This window comes from Megalops cyprinoides, chromosome 19 (assembly GCF_013368585.1).
Source record: "Megalops cyprinoides isolate fMegCyp1 chromosome 19, fMegCyp1.pri, whole genome shotgun sequence".
Classification (NCBI taxonomy): domain Eukaryota; kingdom Metazoa; phylum Chordata; class Actinopteri; order Elopiformes; family Megalopidae; genus Megalops; species Megalops cyprinoides.
In genome coordinates this window covers 12,836,829-12,859,508 of record NC_050601.1, presented here as the reverse complement: position 1 = coordinate 12,859,508, position 22,680 = coordinate 12,836,829, and the positions used below count along the sequence as shown (strand labels likewise).

The 22,680-nt window shown below is 43.2% G+C and overlaps 1 protein-coding gene across 1 annotated transcript; it reads left to right on the top strand.

The window, feature by feature from the left end:
• Positions 1-9,633: 9,633 nt before the first annotated feature.
• Positions 9,634-11,742, top strand: nog5 (noggin 5). The gene is made up of 2 exons (XM_036553099.1): positions 9,634-10,188; positions 11,005-11,742. The coding sequence occupies exons 1-2, from the start codon at positions 10,170-10,172 to the stop codon at positions 11,586-11,588; spliced, it is 603 nt and encodes a 200-aa protein (XP_036408992.1). The 5' UTR covers positions 9,634-10,169; the 3' UTR covers positions 11,589-11,742.
• Positions 11,743-22,680: the final 10,938 nt, after the last annotated feature.

The window sequence follows — 22,680 nt, the reverse complement described above, 5'->3', positions numbered from 1 at the left end:
ACAGAGAAGGAGCGAGACAGAAGGTCACGGCGCGCCCCAGACAGAGTGACGGGGACGCTGCCTCGGTTCCTGCGCTGCGAGCCGGCTTTAATTACACCTGGCACGAATGCGCACTTGTGGCTCTGTCCTCCCTGTCCTTTTAGGTGGCATGCCCTTTGAATAGATCTAAAGTTGCGGGTTTTCATGTTTCCCTCTCTCACATATTTTCAGCTCGTCAGTGAAACATTTGTCCTCTTTACTCTTGCGAAGCAGTAAAACTTGGAATGCAATTAGGGCAACAGAGGTAATTTTAGATTGAAAAAAAATCCGTTTTGCACACTTGCTCTGCTTTAGAGTACAAGGTGGCCAACCAGTTCCCTTCCATTTTCCCCATTGGTCATCACAGTTCATACCAGATCCAGACCCATCGGTGGCAATGGTAATTCTTCAAAACTTAATTTGAAACTATTGGTTGTTTCTGGCCTGCCCCTCTGTCACATCCAGCTGTATGTGTGGCGTGGGGAGGTAGTCATGGTTGTTGCCTCATGTCTCCAGGTTCCTGTTGCATCCTTATTAGCAAATCAGTGTGAGTCATTCAACAGCTGGTACCTCCACAGGGCACTCCCACCCCACTAGACAGGCACCCGAACCCACCCTGCCCACTTGCACCCTGGCGAGACATTTCCCAAGACCTTTCCACCACGCAGGTATTCTCCAGTCTGCCAGCCGCCAGGCTCGGCCATGTGGTCCCTGGGCACGGGGGGGGGAGAAGTCAAGTTTTACACCAAGCACCAGCCAGACTCCTGAAACTGCCCTTTCAACAAGTGGGCTTGCCAATAGAGCTGAGACGGGTGAAACCTCACGGCAACACCTTTTAACGTGAAAAACGTAGCTATATATAGTATCACTGAATTGCACTGTGTGTGACTCTTCACCATTGATCCTTTCTTTGCCAAGACACTGCCACGGAGAAACATAGACTGCTCACCACCACCCCGGTGAACTGGTGGGAACAGGCACAGTGCCAATGATGTCATCGTTCTGAGGGGGGACCAGATGGAACCACTTCCTGGCAGTAGGAGCACACTTGTTTTTCTGTTGTTTCTCGAGGCAAGGCAGATCTCTATCTAATGCCACTCCTGTCTCTGCTGCAAAATTAAGAAGTATTTTTTAAGCGCAACTGTGCGCCGCTCTCCTCTGCCCTTGGCAGGCCCCGAACCTGCAGTGAATGGATAAGGGGGGGCTCCAAGGGTCCTGCAGCTCTTTCTTGCAGTTTTATTTTGTCAGTCATGAATAAGGGTAACCAAGGTGGAATGCAATTAGGTCTCACTACATCCCCAATTAAAAGTAACTGCGATCATGAAGAAGGATGAGAACAATTCAAGACGAGAGGCTGCTTGTCTCTTGTTCATCCCCTTCTGATGACCTTTTTTGTCTCTGTAGCGTGTGTTGGAGTCCCATTACCATGACCCATTCCGCACCAAATTGTGGGATATTTTCAAAGCGAAGTAAAATATATATATCCGTCGTGAACTCTCATGCTAACAACTTGTTACCCAGTCATCTGTCACTCAGTGAAATGTGTACAATACTGCCCACAGATACAGTATATACTGTATGACAGCAAAGAATAATACTGAAATCAATAGCAAATTTCCTTGTGATTTTAATCATTTACCATTAAATACATTTGCATTAACATTTTTTTCAGAGGTTTTCATAGGTTCTTAAAATAAAAATCTACCCGCCTCAGTGCCCATGTGATGAAGACACTGACAGATACATACATGTAGTCTTAGAGACTGACACATATCCCTTATGTCTCCTAACTCCAAACATCTTATCTCTTTGCACGGAGATCACTTTGTGCATGACAAATGCAATTCATGCAATTTGCTCGGGTGTTAACAGACAAGCTGTTTCTCCTGGGTTTTTCTGTCAGGGCACTAATATGTTACGGACAAATCCTCTCTCTCTTTGGCCTACCTATATTGAGCACCTCAGCTGACCTCTGGCACAACAGGCTGTAACTCTGCAATGCAGTATGTCTCTTCCTTTCCTTGCAATGAATCATGCCGAGCGAATCTGTATCCAGGACAACTATAAATAGTCCCCTTGTTTATCACTTTCCCGAAACCGCATAATAAGTAAGCCTCCTTCCTGCTACTGTGAGCTGCATGAATTTATTGCCTTATTGTCGTGATCGGCATTGCGCTGAAGGGTTTCAAAGAGACTGTGACGTTTCTCCCACTGGACCGAGGCCAGTTTTGATGTCAAGTGAAGCATTTCAAAGGGTATGTTTACATTTGGCCCAAACTCACAGTATATCAAGCTTACATTGTGTTATCTCCCAACTCCTCAGAAGTTTCCTTCTCTCTAATATAAATACTGTTGCCTCCAAATGTTCCAGCATCTTTGCCAGAGCCAGGGGTACATTATATTGTGATTATTGAGCTCCAGCCTAAAAACTGCAAGTAGAAGTATCTAGTCTGGTGAGGTGCATTTCTTGTTGTGGATGTTTCAAAGTAATAAGAAAGCACGGCTTTATAGAATAACCAGTTTTGAAAAGTGTATGTTCATAGGTGCAGTAAATACCATACTCCTGAATTTATCTGTAGGTGTCATTGTTATTATTACTGAGAATATTTTTTGCCTGTATAAATATGTCCTATGTGAAACATAGCTATTTTGTGTATAGCAAATTTATGGTACTGTTCTTTTATGTAGATTTCCAGGCATTTTATGTCATTAATAACAGCCATAATAGCTATCAAGCGTACATTGATGCCTTTCTAACTTCTGTCACTTTTATGCAATCTTGAGCATTTTCATTAGGGGAGTGGTGGGTGTGTGCTTGTACACACATGCTTGCTTGTGTGTCTGTGTGTCAGATCTTAGTCAGAGGGTCGTGATAGGTTCTTCAGAGCTGCTGATCCAAATAAGAGCAATGAGAGTTTGTGTGGCGTAAGTGATGAGGTGTGAGTCTGGGTGCCATTTCAGAAGTGTCTCCCAGCGACAGGGTGACTCAGGGGATTCTTTGTTTCTATGCTGGGAACTCTAGCCGTCGTGTGAATTGCTTAAGTGAAAATGTCACGAGCCTGCTCACTAAAAGATTGCCTGGGATTCTCTTAGTGTCAGTCAGTGACCTTATAAGACACAGGGTCTGGAAAAAAAAAAAAACTTTGAAGAGTTTAAAAGTTGTACAGTGAAAATCACTTACCCATTACTAAGAGCGGTACTTTGGGAGCCAAAACTCAGAGAATGTGTTTAGTTATATGTGCCAAACACAGAGCTTTATACATACAGTAACAGGGGCTTTTTAAGGCCAGAGCAAATGATGTGTGATGAACAGCTTTTTTATAGTTATGCATCATAATAATTGCAAGTCATTGATTATGTACAACTACAGATTGTTTTGGAGGGCAACATTTTCTCTGAATTGCTTGGCAAAGGGGAATATTATGATACGCTTACATTTTATCACACAGATAACAAGTGGGTAAAAATAAGAGAGATGGTCATGCCATGGTCTATACTACATATTTGTGTCATTGCTGCCTTTGTTGTTGCTGTTGCCGTCTTTGCTTGTTTACTGGCACTTTTTAAAAAATTAAGAATAAAAAGCAAATCTCCAAAAGTCATTGCTAACACAGCCCAGATTTTTGTTTTGGTTCCCAAGCCATCTGCTTTTGGTTTAGCATTGGGGCCGGGGTGAACAATTTTATACACAGTGATGGTAACCAGTGTGTGATTCCCCCTGCAGTATTAAGATGGCCAGACTCACTCTCAATGTTACAAATGAGTGAGTGTGTATGAGGATGGGGGCAGGGGGGTCTGCCTTCTCACCCAGTGTTCCAGATACTGTGTGGATAAGTTATAGATGTCGTGTGTAGGTCTAAATAACCTAGTCTTTTGTGAATTGTGAGTCTTCAGTAACCGTCAGTACTGGTGTAATACCAGCTCTTGTGCCACTTCCCTGCTGATTTCTCTCCTACTCTTTACCTCTTTGTCTTTCACTGACCATCTTTTTTTTATTCTAATTACTTTGTATATATTTTATTACTATATTTCATTTTATAATTTTTGCACTGACTTGGAGAACTGATGGGAAAAGAAAGGTGTGAAAAGTTCATGAACTGCAAGCATCCAGAGATCAACAACTGAAAAGACTGATTCTAATAGCTTGGTTTAATTCAGACAAATGGTTTGTGTATCCATCCAAATATCTTCCTTTGGGTTTATTATAGCTGCATTTTCCAGAAAACATTTAATTTCAGGCTTTCTTTGGATATATGAATATCATGGAAGAATGGAAGATGAACTACTGATCATTTTTCAGAGAACACTCCTGAGTGTCCTTTGGAGGCCAGTAGCTTAAGTGCATCAGATCACTAAATGAATACCAGTGCAACTCTTACAAATGTCCATGAAAGTGCCAGCTTTCTATTAAAAAGAATTATAATTTCAGTTCCTAAGGATGTGAACCTTTTCATCTTATTCATTCTTCAAATTTGGCAACTGAAGGAAAGAATGGAGACAAAAAACAACCAGCAGCCCCCATGTCTCCCAAAAGGGTCTGGCCTGTGGATGAAAAAAAAAAACTCCCTGTGCTCTTTCCAGATTAGCTTTTAAAAGAAACCTATCTTTCATTCATCCTTCTTTTTAAAAGCAGAACTGGGTCCTGTTCCCGTAGCATGTGAATAGTGCTGTGAAGCGTCCGGAGCCTTTTTGTTGATTTAAGGCAAGCTGTTTTTAGGAAGGGGGGGTGGCAGGGAAGGAACAATAGCATACTGTGCTAAGAAGTAACTCTTTAAAAAACAAAAAAATAAAACAATATTCCTAAATCTTTTCATTTGCCCTAAAATAAGAGAAGTCACTTTTTTCTTAGCAAAAAGTGAAGACGTAAAAAACTTTTCTGCCCTGTGTAATTGTTCTTGTAGATGACAGTTGTCACCCCCCACCCTCCTTCCCTCCATCTCAGTGTTCTCAATCAAACACCCCCACCCCCACCCCCACCCCACCCCAACCCAACAGATATTCATCACAGTTCCATCGGTCACAAACAGACAGCCAGTCTGGCTCTAGCGGGCCCCGATTTCCCGTACCTTGAGAGGCGAGCCTTTGTGTGGAGTCGCGCTCTGTCCGCAAACCGCGGGGAACGGAGTCTATGTGTGCGCGGGCCTCCCCTTAATGACCCCTCGCCGCGCACTCTATTGAGGCCTAAGGGAGCGTGAAATATGGCTGCACAGCCAAAGCACTAAGTCCACTTGTTGTACAAGGCCAATTTTTTTTTTTTTTTTTGCCTCTGCCCCACCCCTTCTCCGTGCCCCCGGCCTCACTGGCTTTATTAAACGAAGCAGGTTTTATTGCATTATTTAATTATCCATTCCACAGCTAACTGCCACCCGCTTAAGATCCCCCCCACCACCCTCTCCTTCTCCTGTCTCTCTCCCTTCTTTCTCCCTACTGTCCCCAGTTACGTTGTTGTACAGCTTGAGAGATTTGCTCCAGACCTTGAGTTGTTCTGAGGTCAGGCAGGAGGAGAGGGCAGTGTCAGGTGGTTTCCAGAAGACTCTTTGTAGAGCTAGGCTGTTGACTGGATGTTGGGCCAGGGAGATTTTATACTTGCCCTACAGAAAACAATGACAATGTAATAACTCTTCTCGTAAATACCGAGATTTATCTATCCAAATAAATTTCACGACGTGCTACTTTTGCATTATCAAATATACTGGGTGTAAGGAAATGCATATAAATAATCAACAATTCAGTTGTCTCTGAGGTTCATTGTTCAGATTTTTAATATGGATGCTTTTACTGTCACATTGATTTGTGTTTTTTTAAAAGGATTGTCACTTCTCCCTCATCATTTGCACATTATCCCTTCTCTTTCTCACTCCTCATCTCGCTCTCCCATTGGCATTGCCGTTTGTCCAGTTGTCCAGAAGCATGACATCATCCTCTTCAGCTGACCTCCTGGTGGTTCCTCTGAATCGATGATTATTTTTACCCCCGTTGGAGGATGAGGAGGGGCAGGATTGTCTTAATTAGCTATTCTTAATGTCTGGCGGGAGGAAGGGCGCTTCCCAGCGTAGGGCTGGCCCCTCTCTCTTTACATACCTAACAATGGGAGCCAGCAGGCAGCTGACCTTCCCCCTGGTAGGGGGGCTGCTGGTTCTGGTAACCTCACTAAACCCCCCCCCCCAACCACCACCACCCTGACTCTGCACATCCTCATGTGGCACCGCTCAATTGTATGTGTCACTCTCCATAGTTGTGAAGAAGGACCCATGGCCTTCACATCAACCACTTTCATTGACATTAGCTACCTTTCTTCCCTTCATTTTAACTAGCTTTCTTATCTACATCTGAAGAGAGTATTTTCATCATAATTCCTTGGATCTTTAAGGGGGAGACCCGTCAGATGGTGGTGTTTATATTTCACAAAGGTGGATATTTACAGCAGGCACCAAGCTGGATGCCTAAAAAATGCCACAGGTCCAATAACAGCCCTAACTGCGAATTAAAACCATGCCTCTGACCCTTTTTCTGGGCTCCAGGCATTGTGCCACTGCTGAACTCCTGTTTCATGGCACCAGGGCAGGAAAGCCGGCGCCCCTCACACGGTATTGTAATAGACAGCTGTTGTTTCTGGGGGGAGGGGGGTGAGAAAAAAAACCCTTTTCCTATGTCATAAAATACTCTCATATGACGGTGGGGGAGAGACACTCTGCGACCCCGCAGGACCGTGTCTGCTTCTCGTCAGAGAGAGCTGTCATTGTTTCATTATCATGCTAATGACACAGCTAATTACTGCGGGTTTTTATCCGTCCACACTGGCCACGGGGTCCTTTCTCCGCTCCTGCCTCATACCGTTCATCTCTCATCCGCCGCATCACTCTGTCCCTTTCCCTCCATCCTGTGTTCTCATCCCGGTTTCCTGTTTAAATAGGTCTTCCTTGAACCGCTAGAGTAGCCAGCTTGACAGCTTTCTCAATGTTTAAAATTCATCCATTCAAGCCCAACAGGGCATTTGCAAGTGAACTGTTGTACCAATTGAAAGTACTGCACATGAAAATTTGAAAGCAAGGGTCTTGTAAGTGGCTGTGTTGGGTAACCTGCTTGTTCTGAGAGCAGGCTGCATCCAGACTGTCTGAGCCCGGGCTGTGTCATGAGCCGTCGATGACCAGGAGTCCACAGCGGTGGTTACAACTGGTTCCATTCTGCTTAGGCTGAGTGGGTCAGCCAGGGTAGCACCATTCAAAATCACCCTCTGATTACTCATCAGGTGCGTATGAATTTCTCGGATGATGTCAGCAGAAGCTTTGCCTATCCTCTGTTTGGCGTTTGCCCTCCAGTGGTGCACTGCTGAAGTTGTAGTGTAGAAAACAGCTGCTTGGCTGTTGGTGAGCTTATCGGAGCACTGTATTCATTGCTCGTCACTGTTCCTGCGCAGGCGGTGAGATGAAGCCGCTGGTTGCAAGTGCTTCCAGGATATCGCATCTGATAGACACACTGAAATCCAAGAGGAAATCTGTCGATTGGATGGGAGAAAATAAAACAATAATTGAGTCTGCAGTACAGCAGAGACTGGGAAAGCCATGGAATGCCAATGACGGGACAATGCCCCGCCTCCCTGTTTGTAGTCTCAATGGGAAATTCCCATTATAGTGTGAGATCGGTGGTCATTGATTATGGGATTCTTGAGGGAACAAAGTCTAATCTAACTGCTTTTGTGCTACTCGATTCCACTTGAGAAATTCTCAGCTTAATACTTGCATCTCAAGGTCACATTAGTCTGTGTTTACTGTTGTTTTCTAGACTTTAAAAATACTGTGTTTAACTCTATATTTACACTGCATTTGACAAGGACACACTGCATGCCTGTTGATTCGAATTAATAACATTCACTATTGCAGTGCTGTTACCATTCAATTTTACTATTAATTACTATTGTCACTTGTAGCTGAATTGTGACTGGTTGTCAGTGTTCACAAGAGTACATGACTGTTTTTTTTTTTTCTGGTCAGAGTATTTTTACAGCATTAGATTTATCAGCAGACAATCCACAGCAGCATTTCAGCTGGTACATTAGGTACTGAACTTTTTTTGGTAAATGTATGTATTGAAATTACATTTTCATCATTTAACTTTGATTATCTACCAATAGTAGAAGCATATAACTGTAGTTTGGATGGATTCATAAACCAACCATTATTTGTGCAACACTGAAATTTGTCATTTTGCTCTTTAATCGAATAGGTTGCGTGTTAACAGTATAGGCCATTTCACTTTGCAGAGATTGCTTTTTACTGGAGAAAGAATAAAAGACAGTTGTAGCAGGTGCAGATACGTTAGTCCTCCACTGCTGGTGCTCAAAGGTATCGTGCTGAGTTTCCATTCTAAGTGCATCGGTCGTGCAAACGGGGAATAAGTTAAGTATCATTGACCCTGGAACGTATCATCACTGGACTACTCAGTTCACACATTTTCCTTGCGTTGGAATGATGCCCTCTAGTGGGCTTGGAGCGAAGCCACGCTGAGCAATCAACTTCTCAATGCAGAACACGGCTCTCGATCAAGAACAGCGTTTCATTAATGATTGAACCTGGCAAGTCAAGACATCCCTAAGCGATGGTTGCGACTTTCTTTTTTTATTCGGAGGGGACTTTGCGTACTTTTTGTTGGGAACCAACATCAGTATTTCGGTATTTCCCATTCGATTCCCTTATTTGCATTTGCCTCTAAGTTTTAAGCAAGAAATATAGCTGGCATAGATGGGTTGTTCGTGTTAAGTTCCCAACATAAGTGAACATCCTAAAATACTGTCACCAACATAAGTAACTAACAAACCAGAGTAATCGCCAGTACACAGAGGAAAATTGGCACCACACGTTGTTGATGAGAGATGCAGAAGACAAACGATCTTCTGCCCAGATTAAAATTGTTAAATATTAAAACATTCTGGCATAAGTTAATGGCAGACAACAAATACTGTGCAGAGCTTTAATGCTGATTTCTGCTGCTGAATACGTTTTGATTGGTTTATATTCTATAAGCTGTTTAGTTCTGGTTCATCCATACAAATTCTGATTTCACAATTCTTCGCCCACCAAATTTCACCTATCATTACAATAGTGTGGCCTGTCATCTGCTTTCCATTCATAACGACCCTTAAAGAGGATTTTTAAATGCTGCCACCTGTCTCGCAGAGGTATTAATGAGCAAATAAATAAAAGCGATGTGATACAACGACAAATGAAATGGTCAATCATTTTCCACATATAGTCCGATACTCATCGGTTCAACCGGCTTTCACAGGCAAGAAGATACATGATCAAGTATATGCGAAAAATCGTGCATAAATAAACGATCATGGAAAACAACATCTCAAAGTCACATCAGCTGTGATCTGCGAAAAAATACAAAATTTTGTCAAATACTGTCGAAAGTAGATGGAAACGCGCGTTGCGCCTACTCGCTTGCCTTATTTTGGTGTCTTTAGGACCCTGTGGAATAAAAGTGAAGGGTTGTTTTTTGTGTAGAGGGGAGGGGGCGAGGGTGCTGTCAATCACTGTGAAAGTGACAGGAGTGGGCAGGACCCGCCGACACTTAGTATCATCGGAGGGGGATATTTAACTTGGGATTGCGCTCTGCTCGCTACAGACACACACTCACACACAGTGTGCCTAAGCAAAAACTGGACAGAGCCAAATATCACAGACCTCCTCATAACAGGAGCTACTGTTAGCTATCGGGGGATAAAAGCTCCCTCTGGGATTGGCACAAATACTGACCGATTTAGAAAGCCCGTAACTCGCGTTGCAGTCTGACCATGCGCCGGTGACACAGCCCGCAGTTTCTTAAAACAAATAAATAAAGGAGGAATCAATGTCACTGAAGAGAGACTGGAAAACGAATGAGCTGAATGAAGTCGTTAAATATGACACCAATCGACTAAAATGGACAGCTTGAATTTGTGTTTTTAAACAACGTCAGCGGGTGACAGTCTTGCAGTTTGAAATCTCTGCACTTCTTCACTTGCCTCTCTAAACTTTGTTCCTCTCCCTCTTCGTGGACTCTACTTTGAGTTTGAGGAGAAAAGAGAAAGAAGCGCTGTTTGCTTTGGACCGGCTTGTGCGGTGTGCCAGATACATGGATTTGTGAACTGAAGTTGAACTGAGCTTTTCATGAAAATGTCCTTTAACGGTAAGAGAGCATTTTCCTTTCTATGATTGCAACGAACATTGAAGGATAAACAAGACACCAAATTAAAAACAACTTTGGAATATTCCAGTTGTGCTTCAAGACTGTACAATACAAGAATCGTCAAAAGCTAACTTTGAACCGATGGATTTCTCTGTCAAGTCCGGAACCACTCAGATCTGAACTATTATCTCTGTTTGAAAGTCGTGCGCAGTAACAGCCTTCATCCTACACGACTGAGTTATCAACTATTCTATTGAAATTGGTCTGTGTTCCTTCTTTTCTCAAACTCTCTGGATCTATCAGTCTTTCTTCTGGGAAAGCACGGATCTATAGAACATTTCGTTCCGAGTAATACTCTCACGCCAGTCCTGCCATCGAGTCTAGACAATTTGTCGTCGCATCGAGTCTCTCTGTAACCATGACGACCATCAGAAACTCTCAGTGAATTTTGGAGAAAAAGAGTAAAGAGGGGGAGGACGAAAGAGTGAAGGAAAGAGAGGCTTTTCCGTTTTGTTTGAGGAGTAATTACTTTGCAATGAAGACAAATCATCTATGTGAAAAGCGTGCAATAGTCTGGAAAAAGTAGAAAGCCTGTTGCAGGTCTAGTGGTTCTTACAAAGTCTTCTACACTTCATTCAAGTTCGATATAATCTCTTAGAAATATCGACTGGTTTTAACATTGCCTATTTATGAAACCCCGGGCTCTTCATTTCGAAGTGCCCCATCGCAGTGAAAAAAATAACTGAATAAATAAGAATACAACTATGGGTTTTTCACAGACACTCCTTGTCTATGTCTTCGTGTCCATCCATCTAGGCGTATCTCAGCATTTCGTTCGCCTGCGTCCTTCCCCCAGCGAACACCTCCCGGTGCCCGATCTCAAGGAGGATCCCGACCCGGAGTATGATCCCCACGAACAGGACCTCAACGAGAGGACTCTGAGGAAAAAACTCGGCAGCAACTTTGATCCTAATTTCATGTCAATCAGCTCTCCCGCGCTAGTGAACCTGTCAATCCAAGACACACACTCGCGGCTCCCGGGACCGATGCCCAACGAAATTAAGAAACTGGACCTTTCCGAAACACCTTACGGGAGGCGGGTAAAAGTTGGCAAAAAGGCGCGTAGGAAATTTTTGCAGTGGTTGTGGACGTACACACACTGTCCGGTGGTGTACACCTGGAAGGACCTCGGAGTGAGGTTCTGGCCACGCTATATCAAGGAAGGCAACTGCTTCAATGAGCGCTCTTGTTCGTTCCCAGAAGGGATGTTTTGCAAACCCGTCAAGTCAATCACCAAGACTTTCCTTAGGTGGTACTGCCAAGGATTTTTAAGACAGAAATATTGCACGTGGATACCGGTCCAGTACCCAATCATTTCGGAATGCAAGTGTTCTTGCTGAGTTTCTGTGGAAAGGGGATGGGGAATGGACTGGAATATTCTATTGCACTGTAAACTCTCAGAACAGAGATGGGCTATCGTGTTATACTGAATTGCACCATAGCGAATCTATTTTTATATATAGTATTTTAATGAAAATACCAACATTGTACATATTTAAGGTAAAAATGCAGCTATTTTTTTCTATGAACAGGACCATATATTATTTCAGCCCAAAAAAACTTGTTTTGGGGGGGAACGTAAGCACTTCAAAAGGAAGAGCTTCTATTTTTTATGAAAAATTGAAGATGGAATGCATAAACTTCTCCAAGAAGTTACTTTTTTTCATCAGAACATTAATGCTGACTGATCATTTCCTGCAAATGCTGCCTAGATTTTGTATAATTGTATTAATATTAATTAAAATGAAAAGTTGAGGATAAAAATATATATGTATATGGGCGTGAACTCAGCTTTTGGAATACATATAGTATTGTAGAGGGGTTACAAATCTGTACAATTTATTTATTTCTTTAACGATTGTGAGCATAGAACAAGGACATATAGAAGAGTATACCAGTAATTATGCGAGATGTCTACTTGAATATTTCTAAGATAAAAGAACATATCAGTGTAAATATAATGGTTACACATTTAGCAATAAAATCTATCTTTAAAAGTATTTCTGTCAAACTAGTTGCTTGTCAGACCAATCGAGGTGGATGTTAAAGCGGAGTTACTCAAGCAAGGTAAGTATCAGGTTACATGATATCTGTGAAGGAAGACATGTTGTAGAAGAATGCAGTGAGGTTTGGCATGTTTGATTTATTATGTTGTGTTATGAGCATGACATTAGGTCCTCTAGAAGACCTCTAAGAACACCGTGTGCGCCCTGGGAGAACCATGTCATTATGGCAGAAAAAGCAAGGGGACATAATATGCAACATGTCCATATATGCGTAACCGACATTCGGTGATCCAACTGTGTTATCGCAGTAGTAAAATATGACTCTGTAAATTTACGCAGCGTGGAGCGCTGGGGTAATTAAGCGTGTGCGAGAGGAGAAGCCTGGAATTTGTTGCTTTATGGCAAGCCGGTCCACCATACACGAGGGCTTGTGTTGTGGCGCTCCGAGTTCGCTCAGGACCAATGCTGAAGCTGCGCGTTACTGCAGAATTCTGATACGCAATGACGATAAACAGTAGTCAATGCAATTGTTTTGCGACTAATGTGTTAATTTGTCACGGATAGTATTCAGTTTATTGTTTCAGTCGTTCTTGTAAACGAAAAACAACAAATATGAAATATTTCTCTCGGATATGTAAACACCTTGTTCCTCAGCGGAATCGGTGGACACATGGTGTGGTCAAATTATCAGATTTGTGTGTCATTAATTAAGTCGGAACATCATAACTCGGGAAGCTGATATAAATGTAATATCATGGATTATTTTTTCAACTTGAGTCAGTGATTAGCAATACCACCTGCTGTGTGGCTTTTATTACATAAATATTGGTTTATTATTATTTATTTTTTTAAGAAAGGGCAGCCTGCCAATTGAGGGGGGCGCGGGGTGCTTTCCTCACTGTCTGCCTTGCCTGATGTCTCAGGGTTTTTGGAAACTCCGCTCTGACTCCCAGGCGCCGCTCAGCCGCCCCCTCTCGACTGAACAGAATGGAGCTCTTGGGGAAACAGAGTAACCCTTTCAAGTTCAACCTGGCGTGTAACTACTAGCAGCGTGTGAATGGCAAAATGCCGCCGGAGTGGTCAGGTACCTAACCCGAGAAAAGCTTCGTGGATATGGTTGGAACTCCTGGCGTTTCATTTAAACAAACTGATCTCAGTGTCGTGTGGTATCTCGTGGAACACTGGGACAACTATTGGAATTTATTTACGAGCCCCGAGGCGTCAGGCTTTTCGAAAGTATTTTTCATACGCCTGACTACACAGCAATGGTCTACAGCAGGTCCCGCTCCGTGTAATACAAATAGGCCTTTAAGCTGCGGTAAAGTCCACTTATAAACGAAAAAATATTAACCCTTCGATTGCCTTGCAGCCGACCAGTGGCAGTTTTCAAGTGAAGTGGCAGTATGTTCTAGTATATTTAGCATCAAAACGATTTCACAGCTCCATCTCGCACGTTTCAGTTCAGATTTTGAAGAAATTGTTTGCAACAGTTTGACGGTAAGAAAAAAAAAACGGATATACGGAATCATGGGGGGCTTATTTGTGAAGTGACAATGTTTTTACTGTAAGCTTAGGTATTCTATGTGTTCCATGTTTGTAATGAATGAATGTTTTGTCCCGTGCTTATGAGATGTAGGCATACATACCCTTCCTGCGTCAGTGCTCAAGTTACTCACACGTGATGATTCATGTAATAACATCGAGTGGTTTTTGATTTGGCTGTGATTGGTTTACTGTAGTACTTATGAAAGTAATATATGACATTTACAAGGCTCTAAACATTTATCCGTGCTTTCAATATATGCGGAGGAACACGTGTCCTTAGAAATGAACACACATTAACCATAATCAATGATTTTAATATTTTTGGAGTGTATGACCTTTGTATATCCTTGATTCAAAACTCTAAAAGGTAAGGAACTGATGGTTTCAGATACTTTGGGTTTATCAATTTAGGTGACGATATTTAGCATCATGGGATGGGATGGGAACCGGTCAGAAGTGAAAAGGAAACATGCCTAATCAAGGGCATGATTACAGGGGTGATTCTTGAAGTTGATCTTTAACTATCTGGGTCCTGCATTTGGAGCATTTGCACATCAACAACGTCAGTGTCTCAAGACCACCATTTATGCAGACGAGTTGTAAATCTTGTTTACAGATATTGAAAATGATTCCTCCAAACTAGAAAGGATATAAATTTAACCTGGTGAAATACACATGCTTGTGTCAGCCTCATGTGATTGACAGACCTGTCCGATATTCTGTTTCATCTTGTATACAACCAGCTATCCCACCCCACACAAACAACATTCTGTGTAGAAATACATGATGCCTTATCTTTATTGTGAGTTTTGTCCTTGTTTGTGCTATTAACCACCTCCCTTTTTGTTTTATACACAAATACAGTTAAAATTCATACATGCAGTACAACCCTGCTGGCCACATCCATGATTATAGCAACTGCATATACCAAGCTGAATCTAACAGTTACTTGGCATCAAAAACAGTGAAAACATGTTAGTGTGTAATATGTTGTCAAACAGAAGGCTGTATTGGTCTTGGCCATGCCTGTGCCTTACATGTAGAACATGCTGATGACCACAGGAGAGCCTTGGGAAGCTGTGGAGGTCTGTATAAAGCTGGTAGAGACCCACTTACACACATCTTTGATATATATGCACTTCTTTCAACAAATTGGAACCACTCTTCCTTTGCTGATGGGATGTTGTGATGTATTCACTGCTGCTGAATAGCCTGTCCAAATGGAAACACAATAGTCCTGCACTTATTTCCCCCCTGTTAACTTGCTTTGAGAATCCATTCCCTCACAGAATCCCATGATATCTTCAGTAAACGAAGAGAGAATTAAGAGGTCTTATCTTTATTCCCAACTGGGCTCAAGGGTGAAGGATGGGTTTTTAAGACTGGTTTCACTCTCAAATTACCCCCTCTGTTACTGCTATCTTAACTGTCAGAATCATTCTGCAGACTGACTCTCAGATCTTATGAGGCAGGTTACGGGGGGGGGGGGGGGGGGTGGACAGACTGGGAGGGAACGGGGGCTTCTTTAGAATTAGATATTAAAAGATCAGGGTTGAGTCAGCTAGGGCACCCACCAGTCAACTCGCACCAGCTCCACCTCAAATGAAAATTCCTCCACGTCCAAATGGCTTACATCATTTGTGAATGTATACCGATCGCTGACATTTCAAAGAGAAATATTAAACTAGACGGCAATGCCTTTTTACTACAAAGTCATCAGCACATATGCCTTGCTTGTCAGGCATCTCCTTATGGGAAGCATATGCTGTGGGCGCAGGCTCATACAGACAATACACAGTCCCTCAGATCATGAAGTTATTTTCTCATAAGAGGCAATTGTGTGTGTAAGGGGAGCATTCAGCATAGCCGTTATGCTGGTCAGTCTTGGCCTGTGAGTAATCGCTTAAAAAATACAACATTTTACCCTCACATTACATTGAAATAAGATAACGTAAGAATCAGAATAATGCTCTGAATTTATTGCTCTTTCACTGTGTTAAGGAAACAACAACACAGTCGTTTTTGAATAAAGACTGATAGTTTAAGTGATGGCAGTGTGGTATATGTTTGCGGAGTAATTGTTATAAGAAACTGTCATAGGACACCCAGTCTGTTACCTCTCATACCAACAACCTGAGGTTAAGTGCACCCCAAATGTTGGTGTTTTGAAGTGCATCTCTGCTAGTTTGAAAGACCCAATGACCACGATGCCTAGCTCGCCTTGGCCCATCGAGCTGTTCTCACCCCGAGGCCCCTTTCTCTTTCTTTTCCAAATTAGTGCCCGTAAAATATGAAATAAAGACGTGGAAAACCCGTTAAATCTGCGCACAAGAGAAAAAAAAGCCTTTCAAAGAGAAGGTTTCATGCCTTTTATAAGCTGTAATGAGTTTGGAACATTCGATGGAATTCCAGGGAGAAAATTGTTTTAAAACATTCCACCATCAGCTAGCAGTGTCTATTATGCACACGCTCATGTTGAGGGTTGCTGTCTTGCCAAGTGCCTTAGTGTACACCATAGTATACAAACCTCTCCATGCCCTGCTCAGCTGCAGTCTGCCATTGAAGATGCTTCAAAGCTAACTCAAACCACATGACAATCAGAAAAAAAGGCATTCCCTCTTGTGTCTCTTGAGAACCAATGCTTATCTCACTGAAACTTGGGTGCTAAGATGATGTTTGGATAGATGATGACGTCTTGGATCACTGGCTAGAAATTGAAAAGGAAATATTCACCGAGCTATAGCACGAGGGATGACCCTTTATGCATGTAACCATCTGGGTTTCACAAGAGTGTCTGCACATCAAGAAAGACAGTGTTTCAATGTCTCAAGACCACCATCCGTGCCTGGGAGTTCTGAAGATAGCACCTTGAGAGGGCTTCACCCAGCAGTTTAAATAAAAAGCACATGTTTTCTTCAGTATAAAGCTGCCAAATTTCTGAAAGGGAAGAACGTGAGTTGTATAAGGTATCCACCAACACAGATTTTTTTCCCCCAGCCATTTCTGAAGAGTAATATTTATTTTCTCTTTTTCTGGAAGATTTTCTGGAAAAGTATATTAATCAAATATTTGGAAAAAGAATACTGAAGGTGTATAGGTTAGAATGTAGGTAATTTGGAAGGGTTGTGCGTGTGTGCATGTGTGTGTGCATGTCCACATGACCCTCAACTCCACACAGAGATGGGATTCAATCCAAGTGAGACCTATAAGAAATATCAGCAATAATAATGAAAGACTGTGCTGTATACAACTAATTGTGATCAACATTGTCATAATCGTTGGCTGAGCAAGTTGCTCGATGAATTCCTCGGTCCACGTGACCTCCACATGGTCTGTAGGTGGACATCAAAATAAGGACACTCACTCACAAGCTGTCCTAGCCGCTTCCCCAATTTTTGAAGAAGGACCACTTTGCTAAGAGGAGTAATACTGCAGAAGTGTGTGTGTGTCTGTGTGTGTGTGTGTGCGTGTGCGTGCCTGCGTGCTTATTTGGCAGGTAGTGAGGACTGATCCAGTCATCTTTCAAACCCTTGGCATCGCCACATGGCTGTTGACGTTTTAGTTTAGCGTATTACAAGGGACTCTGTATAATAGCTGGAGACAGGGGGTTAAACACTCATTATCTTTTAGCCCAACTCGGCATCTATAAGACTGTTTCCATGGTGACAGCTCCTTTTGTTCTATACCTGCTTGTTGTGTTTCAGGCCTTTGCAAATCAACACCTTTTCACTTGTCATCATCAGGTATTTAAAAAGTTATTAAATCTTTCAATGAAACCCAGACAAAAGTTGGTATTTAAAGCAGTCAAGTCCACATCCGATGTTGATGTTTTTGTTTTTCAATCATGAATTGCTATTGTTCTTTCAAAGCATTATCAGCTGGTTAAAGTCAAATGAAAGGAGAGTCTTTCATGGGATTCAGTCTTATAAAAGCTCCAGTGCCTGGCATTATACTATTCGTATAACCTTTGAGTTCTAATGGTTTCCACATGCAAATAATTTTGATATAGTACTGTATGCACAGAATTTTGTACACAACTTGATTTCATGTGCGTTAGCTATACAAGACTGAATGTGGTTCTGGACTCTCTACAAAAATGCGTATGTGTTTGTTTTAAATAGGTCAGAAAGACTGCTCTGTTCTTGTTCAATCAGTACGGTGTTCTAACTCTTCTGAGTGGCATGTTGGCTTTGCAGTCCCGTTGCTGGTCACTGAAAGGTGTGTGGCCTGTGACTTCTGTCCCCAGAAAAAGAGTCATCATCAATAGAAGAGCAACGCTCACAAGACCCTGTTCTCTTTCCAGCATTTTGTACCTACTGTATGATAGACTGCATCGTTCAAAAGTACCAAAAGCCATTTGCTAAGCTCAGGAGACTCTAAGAGGAGCAAAGTCTATGTACACGCATGTCCTTCACTGTCCTCTTTTTGAGATTGAAAGACATTTCAGGAGATGCTTTTCTTTTCTTCTGTGTGTATTTACAGAACTCAATCAATTGTAATTTGTGCTTGCTTTCTTACAGGGAAAATGGAGGTTTAAGACTCAACCACCCTCTGTTTTAGAAATCTCTCATCATCACAAAAGAGGTACTTCAGAATGTATTTTTTCTGATGGTTGTTCTGATACTGTTGGAACAGTTCTAGGATAAATCTACTGTCCTAGAGTAAATAAATTCACAAGAAGTCAGTGTATGCAGCCCAGCATCCACCATCTGCTATTATTCTGATGCAGTTACAGCTGGCAGTGTTGTAGAATTTATCTCCACAAGTGTTTCCAGTCAGAGCTGAAGACAACAAATGATCATGACTCCACATAAAGCATTGCGTTTTTAAGAGGCGAAGAGCAGAAAATGTCAAATACCAAGGCTTTCAATCATGAGACCGCTGAAAGAGAACAAAACACAGCACATTGTTTTATGCCTTTGCCAACACAAAGGGGAGGGGCCAAAGCCTTCAGCACAGGTGAAAATTATTGGCGCCATTGTGTCCGGCGTGACTTGGGCCGCTGAACCTGATGTTCTGACGCCTGGCTGTCTGTCACACTCAACCGAGGCGGTCTATTAAGGGCCAGAGACAAGGGGGCAGGGGTCGGGGGGAGGGTGAGCGTGCAGAGGGGTGGGGGCCATAATGCCAGTGGAGGGTTACCAAAAACAGATCTCTTCACAATAGCTAAGGAAATTCCAGGAATAACCTCAGAACACCTTAGAGGAAGCGTTGCGATTTATTAGTGTCAACAGTCGTGCAGAGGAGCAGGCACCCTTTGTCACTCTTTATCCTGCGTGCTGTGGCGGAAAATAATCAACGCTCCCCGGGGGCCTGTGCAAATTTGGACACAGACACTCATACGGGGGCAGAGGGCAGTGTGCGGGGTGAGTGAGATAGGAAGCGGAGCGTGCGGAGGGAGGGAACAGGAGCGTGTGGGGTGGGGTAGGGAACAGGAGTGTGAGGAATGAGGGAGGGAACAGGAGTGTGAGGAATGAGGTAGGGAACAGGAGTGTGTGGAGTGAGGTAGGGAACAGGAGTGTGTGGAATGAGGGAGGGAACAGGAGTGTGAGGAATGAGGGAGGGAACAGGAGTGTGTGGAGTGAGGTAGGGAACAGGAGTGTGTGGAGTGAGGGAGGGAACAGGAGTGTTTGGAGTGAGTGAGGGAACAGGAGTGTGTGTGGAGTAAGTGAGATCAGAGGAGGAGTGTGTGCAGTGAATTACAACAGACCTGCATACAGGTGTTTCTATCATGTCTCAGCACTTTAACATTTCCACTGGGGCCGTGAAGTACCTGAACCTCACCAGTTTCATCCCCTGTCTGAATATTACACCATGTACTCTATAGCCCCTGTTCCTGCTATTTTAACATGTATACGTTTGTTTATTAACTATTAATATTCTGTTATTTATGTCTAAATAGTTTTGTCACACTTCCTCTGCGGCTCTCTTGTGTTATTTTCTCTGGGTTGCATTTATAGATCGCTCCTCTTTTATTACCCCAGTTTCATGCCTCTCGTACTCCGGTCTTTTTCTAGAACAGGCGCCGCTGCTGTTGCTGCTGCGTGTTGCTGTGCAGATGGAGAGTGAACCAGGCGATCTCATACGATGGGTCAACAGCGCCCTCTGGTGGGTACTGTTCACAGGCTAGTTCGAGCGCATTCTCTGCATTCTCTGACATGAATGAATCATATACGTACCATATACAAGGCATACACCTGGATGGAGAAAGTTAATTATCAAGTGGATGAAAATTATATTATCTTGTTAATGATTGCAATAAACTCTGCTTGTTGCATCTGTGGAGCATTGTCTAATGGATAGATCATTTTATATGTGTGTGTGTGTGTGTGTGTGTGTGTGTGTGTGTGTGTGTGTGTGTGTGTGTGTGTGTGTGTGTGTGTGTGCCTGCATAAAGCGTCTGCAGGGATTCTGCTGATATTTGGAGTATTGGGAGGACAGGGGAAGTGGATGCTGCAGCAGATGCATTCTGGATGTGAATGCCACCTTCCCTTGCACTGGCAAAAAAGTAACAGCAACCAAGACTGCTTTTCTCCTGAAAAGGATGTATTAGAATTTAGTGCACAATTTAGTGTTTTCTTCAATCTCTTTCTGTGCCTCAAGTCATGGGGGTTGCATTTCTAATATTTACAAAGTAGATGTGTATGAATAGGATCACTGAAACTGTTGGCTTCTGAGGTTTTCTGGAAAAGTTCCCCAAGGGAACCCCGATAAACCACGGGGGAAATGTTAACTTGGGCGTGCAAAGTGCACATGTGCAAACGGCTCTCAGCAATCTGACTCATAAAATGCTTGCCGCATTAGCCCGCTAGCCCCTTCCATGCTTTTTTATTTTCCCATAGACCCGGCACCACATGGGTAAACTGTAACCTGATGTGTGACCCTGCAGTGTTCCCTGGTGGTCCCGTGTGCCATCCCTCCCCGGCTCTGTCTCCCCCCGCCGCTGCGAAATTCACAACACGCTTTGAGGGAGATGAATCTGCGCTCACGGCGGCCGCCGAATTACGAGGACCCGCCGGATCGCTGGGGTGAATTAATTGCGTCTGGATGGCGCGATTTACTAATAAATACGCGATCTACGCTCTCCTTCCTCCTGGTGATGGAGGGAACGGGGCCACACAAGAGCTGGCGTCGCCGCAATGGGAAAACCCTTCATTAAGAGGTTTTTTTTACCCCTCTGACAAACGAGAGAGCCTTTGAAATGATCCTTTTCCTGGAGTGACTGTGCGCTAACGTGTGTGTATATGAATCCGCCAAATCCGTTCCCCTTTCCTAGGCTGAGTCACACATAAAGGTAAACACGGTGCTCGGGGCCATTTGGATGTTTCTCTAATATAAACAACAGATAGGTTAAGAGACACTGCGTTTCTCAAACCTGCGCCTTCGCTGATGTGAAGCAGATGTGACTTTGATGTGAAGGGGGGAAATGGCAGCGCTTGCCAGCGATGGCTGATTATCACTGTGTTAGGTTTATTGTTCTTTGGGGAGGGTTTTTTTTTTGCGCTGCTTTCTTTGTTGTTTCTTAACTTTAAACAGCACCGGCATGGTTGCAGCGGCATATTGCGATATAATTCATAGCATTCCCTCTGCCCCAGGGAGATGAGCTGTAAAGCTCTCGACTGAGCTAGACTGGTCTCTTTTTCACAGGTCAGTACGTCACCTTGGCTCTCTCACGTCGCTGTTGCCCCTGTCATATCCTGTGGAAGCAGGACCCCCGTGCATGAATCCAGGCATTGTAATGATGGTCCTTTCTTACAGGATGGGACGGGATGGGGGGGGATTAGAGAAGGGATGTGAAAACCAGTTTCCCTCAGTGCGCTTGAGCCTTTCTTCTGTTTTAATGGAAACAGAATGTCTGCGAAGATGTAGGAAGAGACAAGGAACGGACAGAGGGAATCCAGGAGGATGAGCAGTGAAGCGTAAGGGTATATGGCGCGCTAAGACAAAACAACGTCCAGACCTAATTAAACCTGAATTGTTCCGCAGAGCCGTGCTTCCTCTTTCCTGATCAGTGACATTTACAGCTCTGCGTAACCACCCCCAGAGAGCAGGAGCCTGCCTCATGCCTCTGTGTTTTTTATTTAGTCATCAGCCAGCACATTTGGAAACACCGCTTTTCATTTGGCGGTGACTACGCCTGGTCCTGGACATTCATCATCCCGTTGGCTTTTGAGACGGCTTTGAAGTGGCAGATGATTGACACCTGAAAACATGTGATTTGATTTCATCCAATCAATGTGATCAAATTAAGTAACTGCAATGCGAGCTGGCAAGAACACCAGAAACCTGCAGATTGCCCATGGACACCAGAGCTTCAGTACTTTAATCAATAATGTCGCCTTTACTTTACCTGTGAAAAGTAATCTTGGCACCCGACATTAGAGATATGTGGATTCTCTGATGATTCTCTTGCTGAGGAAGCTTCTCACCCTGTTGTAGACACTGATTTTATTGGGAGAAAGGACAGCTGGTGACAAATATTCCTGTCACTGCGCAGTACTGCAGGTTTTTCCCCTGTCTCCAATGCTCCAGTTTTATCTGGCCTCTTCTTGAAGTTGGACATAAATATCAGTGTTTTGCTGCATCTGTCAGAGGCCTGGCTGTTTGTCACTGTAACTCTGTGAGCTTGCCTATATTATGTCCATTAATGCACCAGAGCCAGCAACTGCCTAGCATCCTCTAAGGAAATATGATAAAGAAGCCAAAACCACACCAAAATACTGGTGAAGGAGTTCAAATAAACAGCGAAGAATTTGTTTCAGCTCCTCAAATTTTGAATAAATACTGGTCAGTTTGTGTCAGATTCATTAGCTGGGTCAATAACCACAGGTAGCCGGTTCCTTTTTCATTACTTGTTCCTTTCAGAAATATTTAGGAGGTA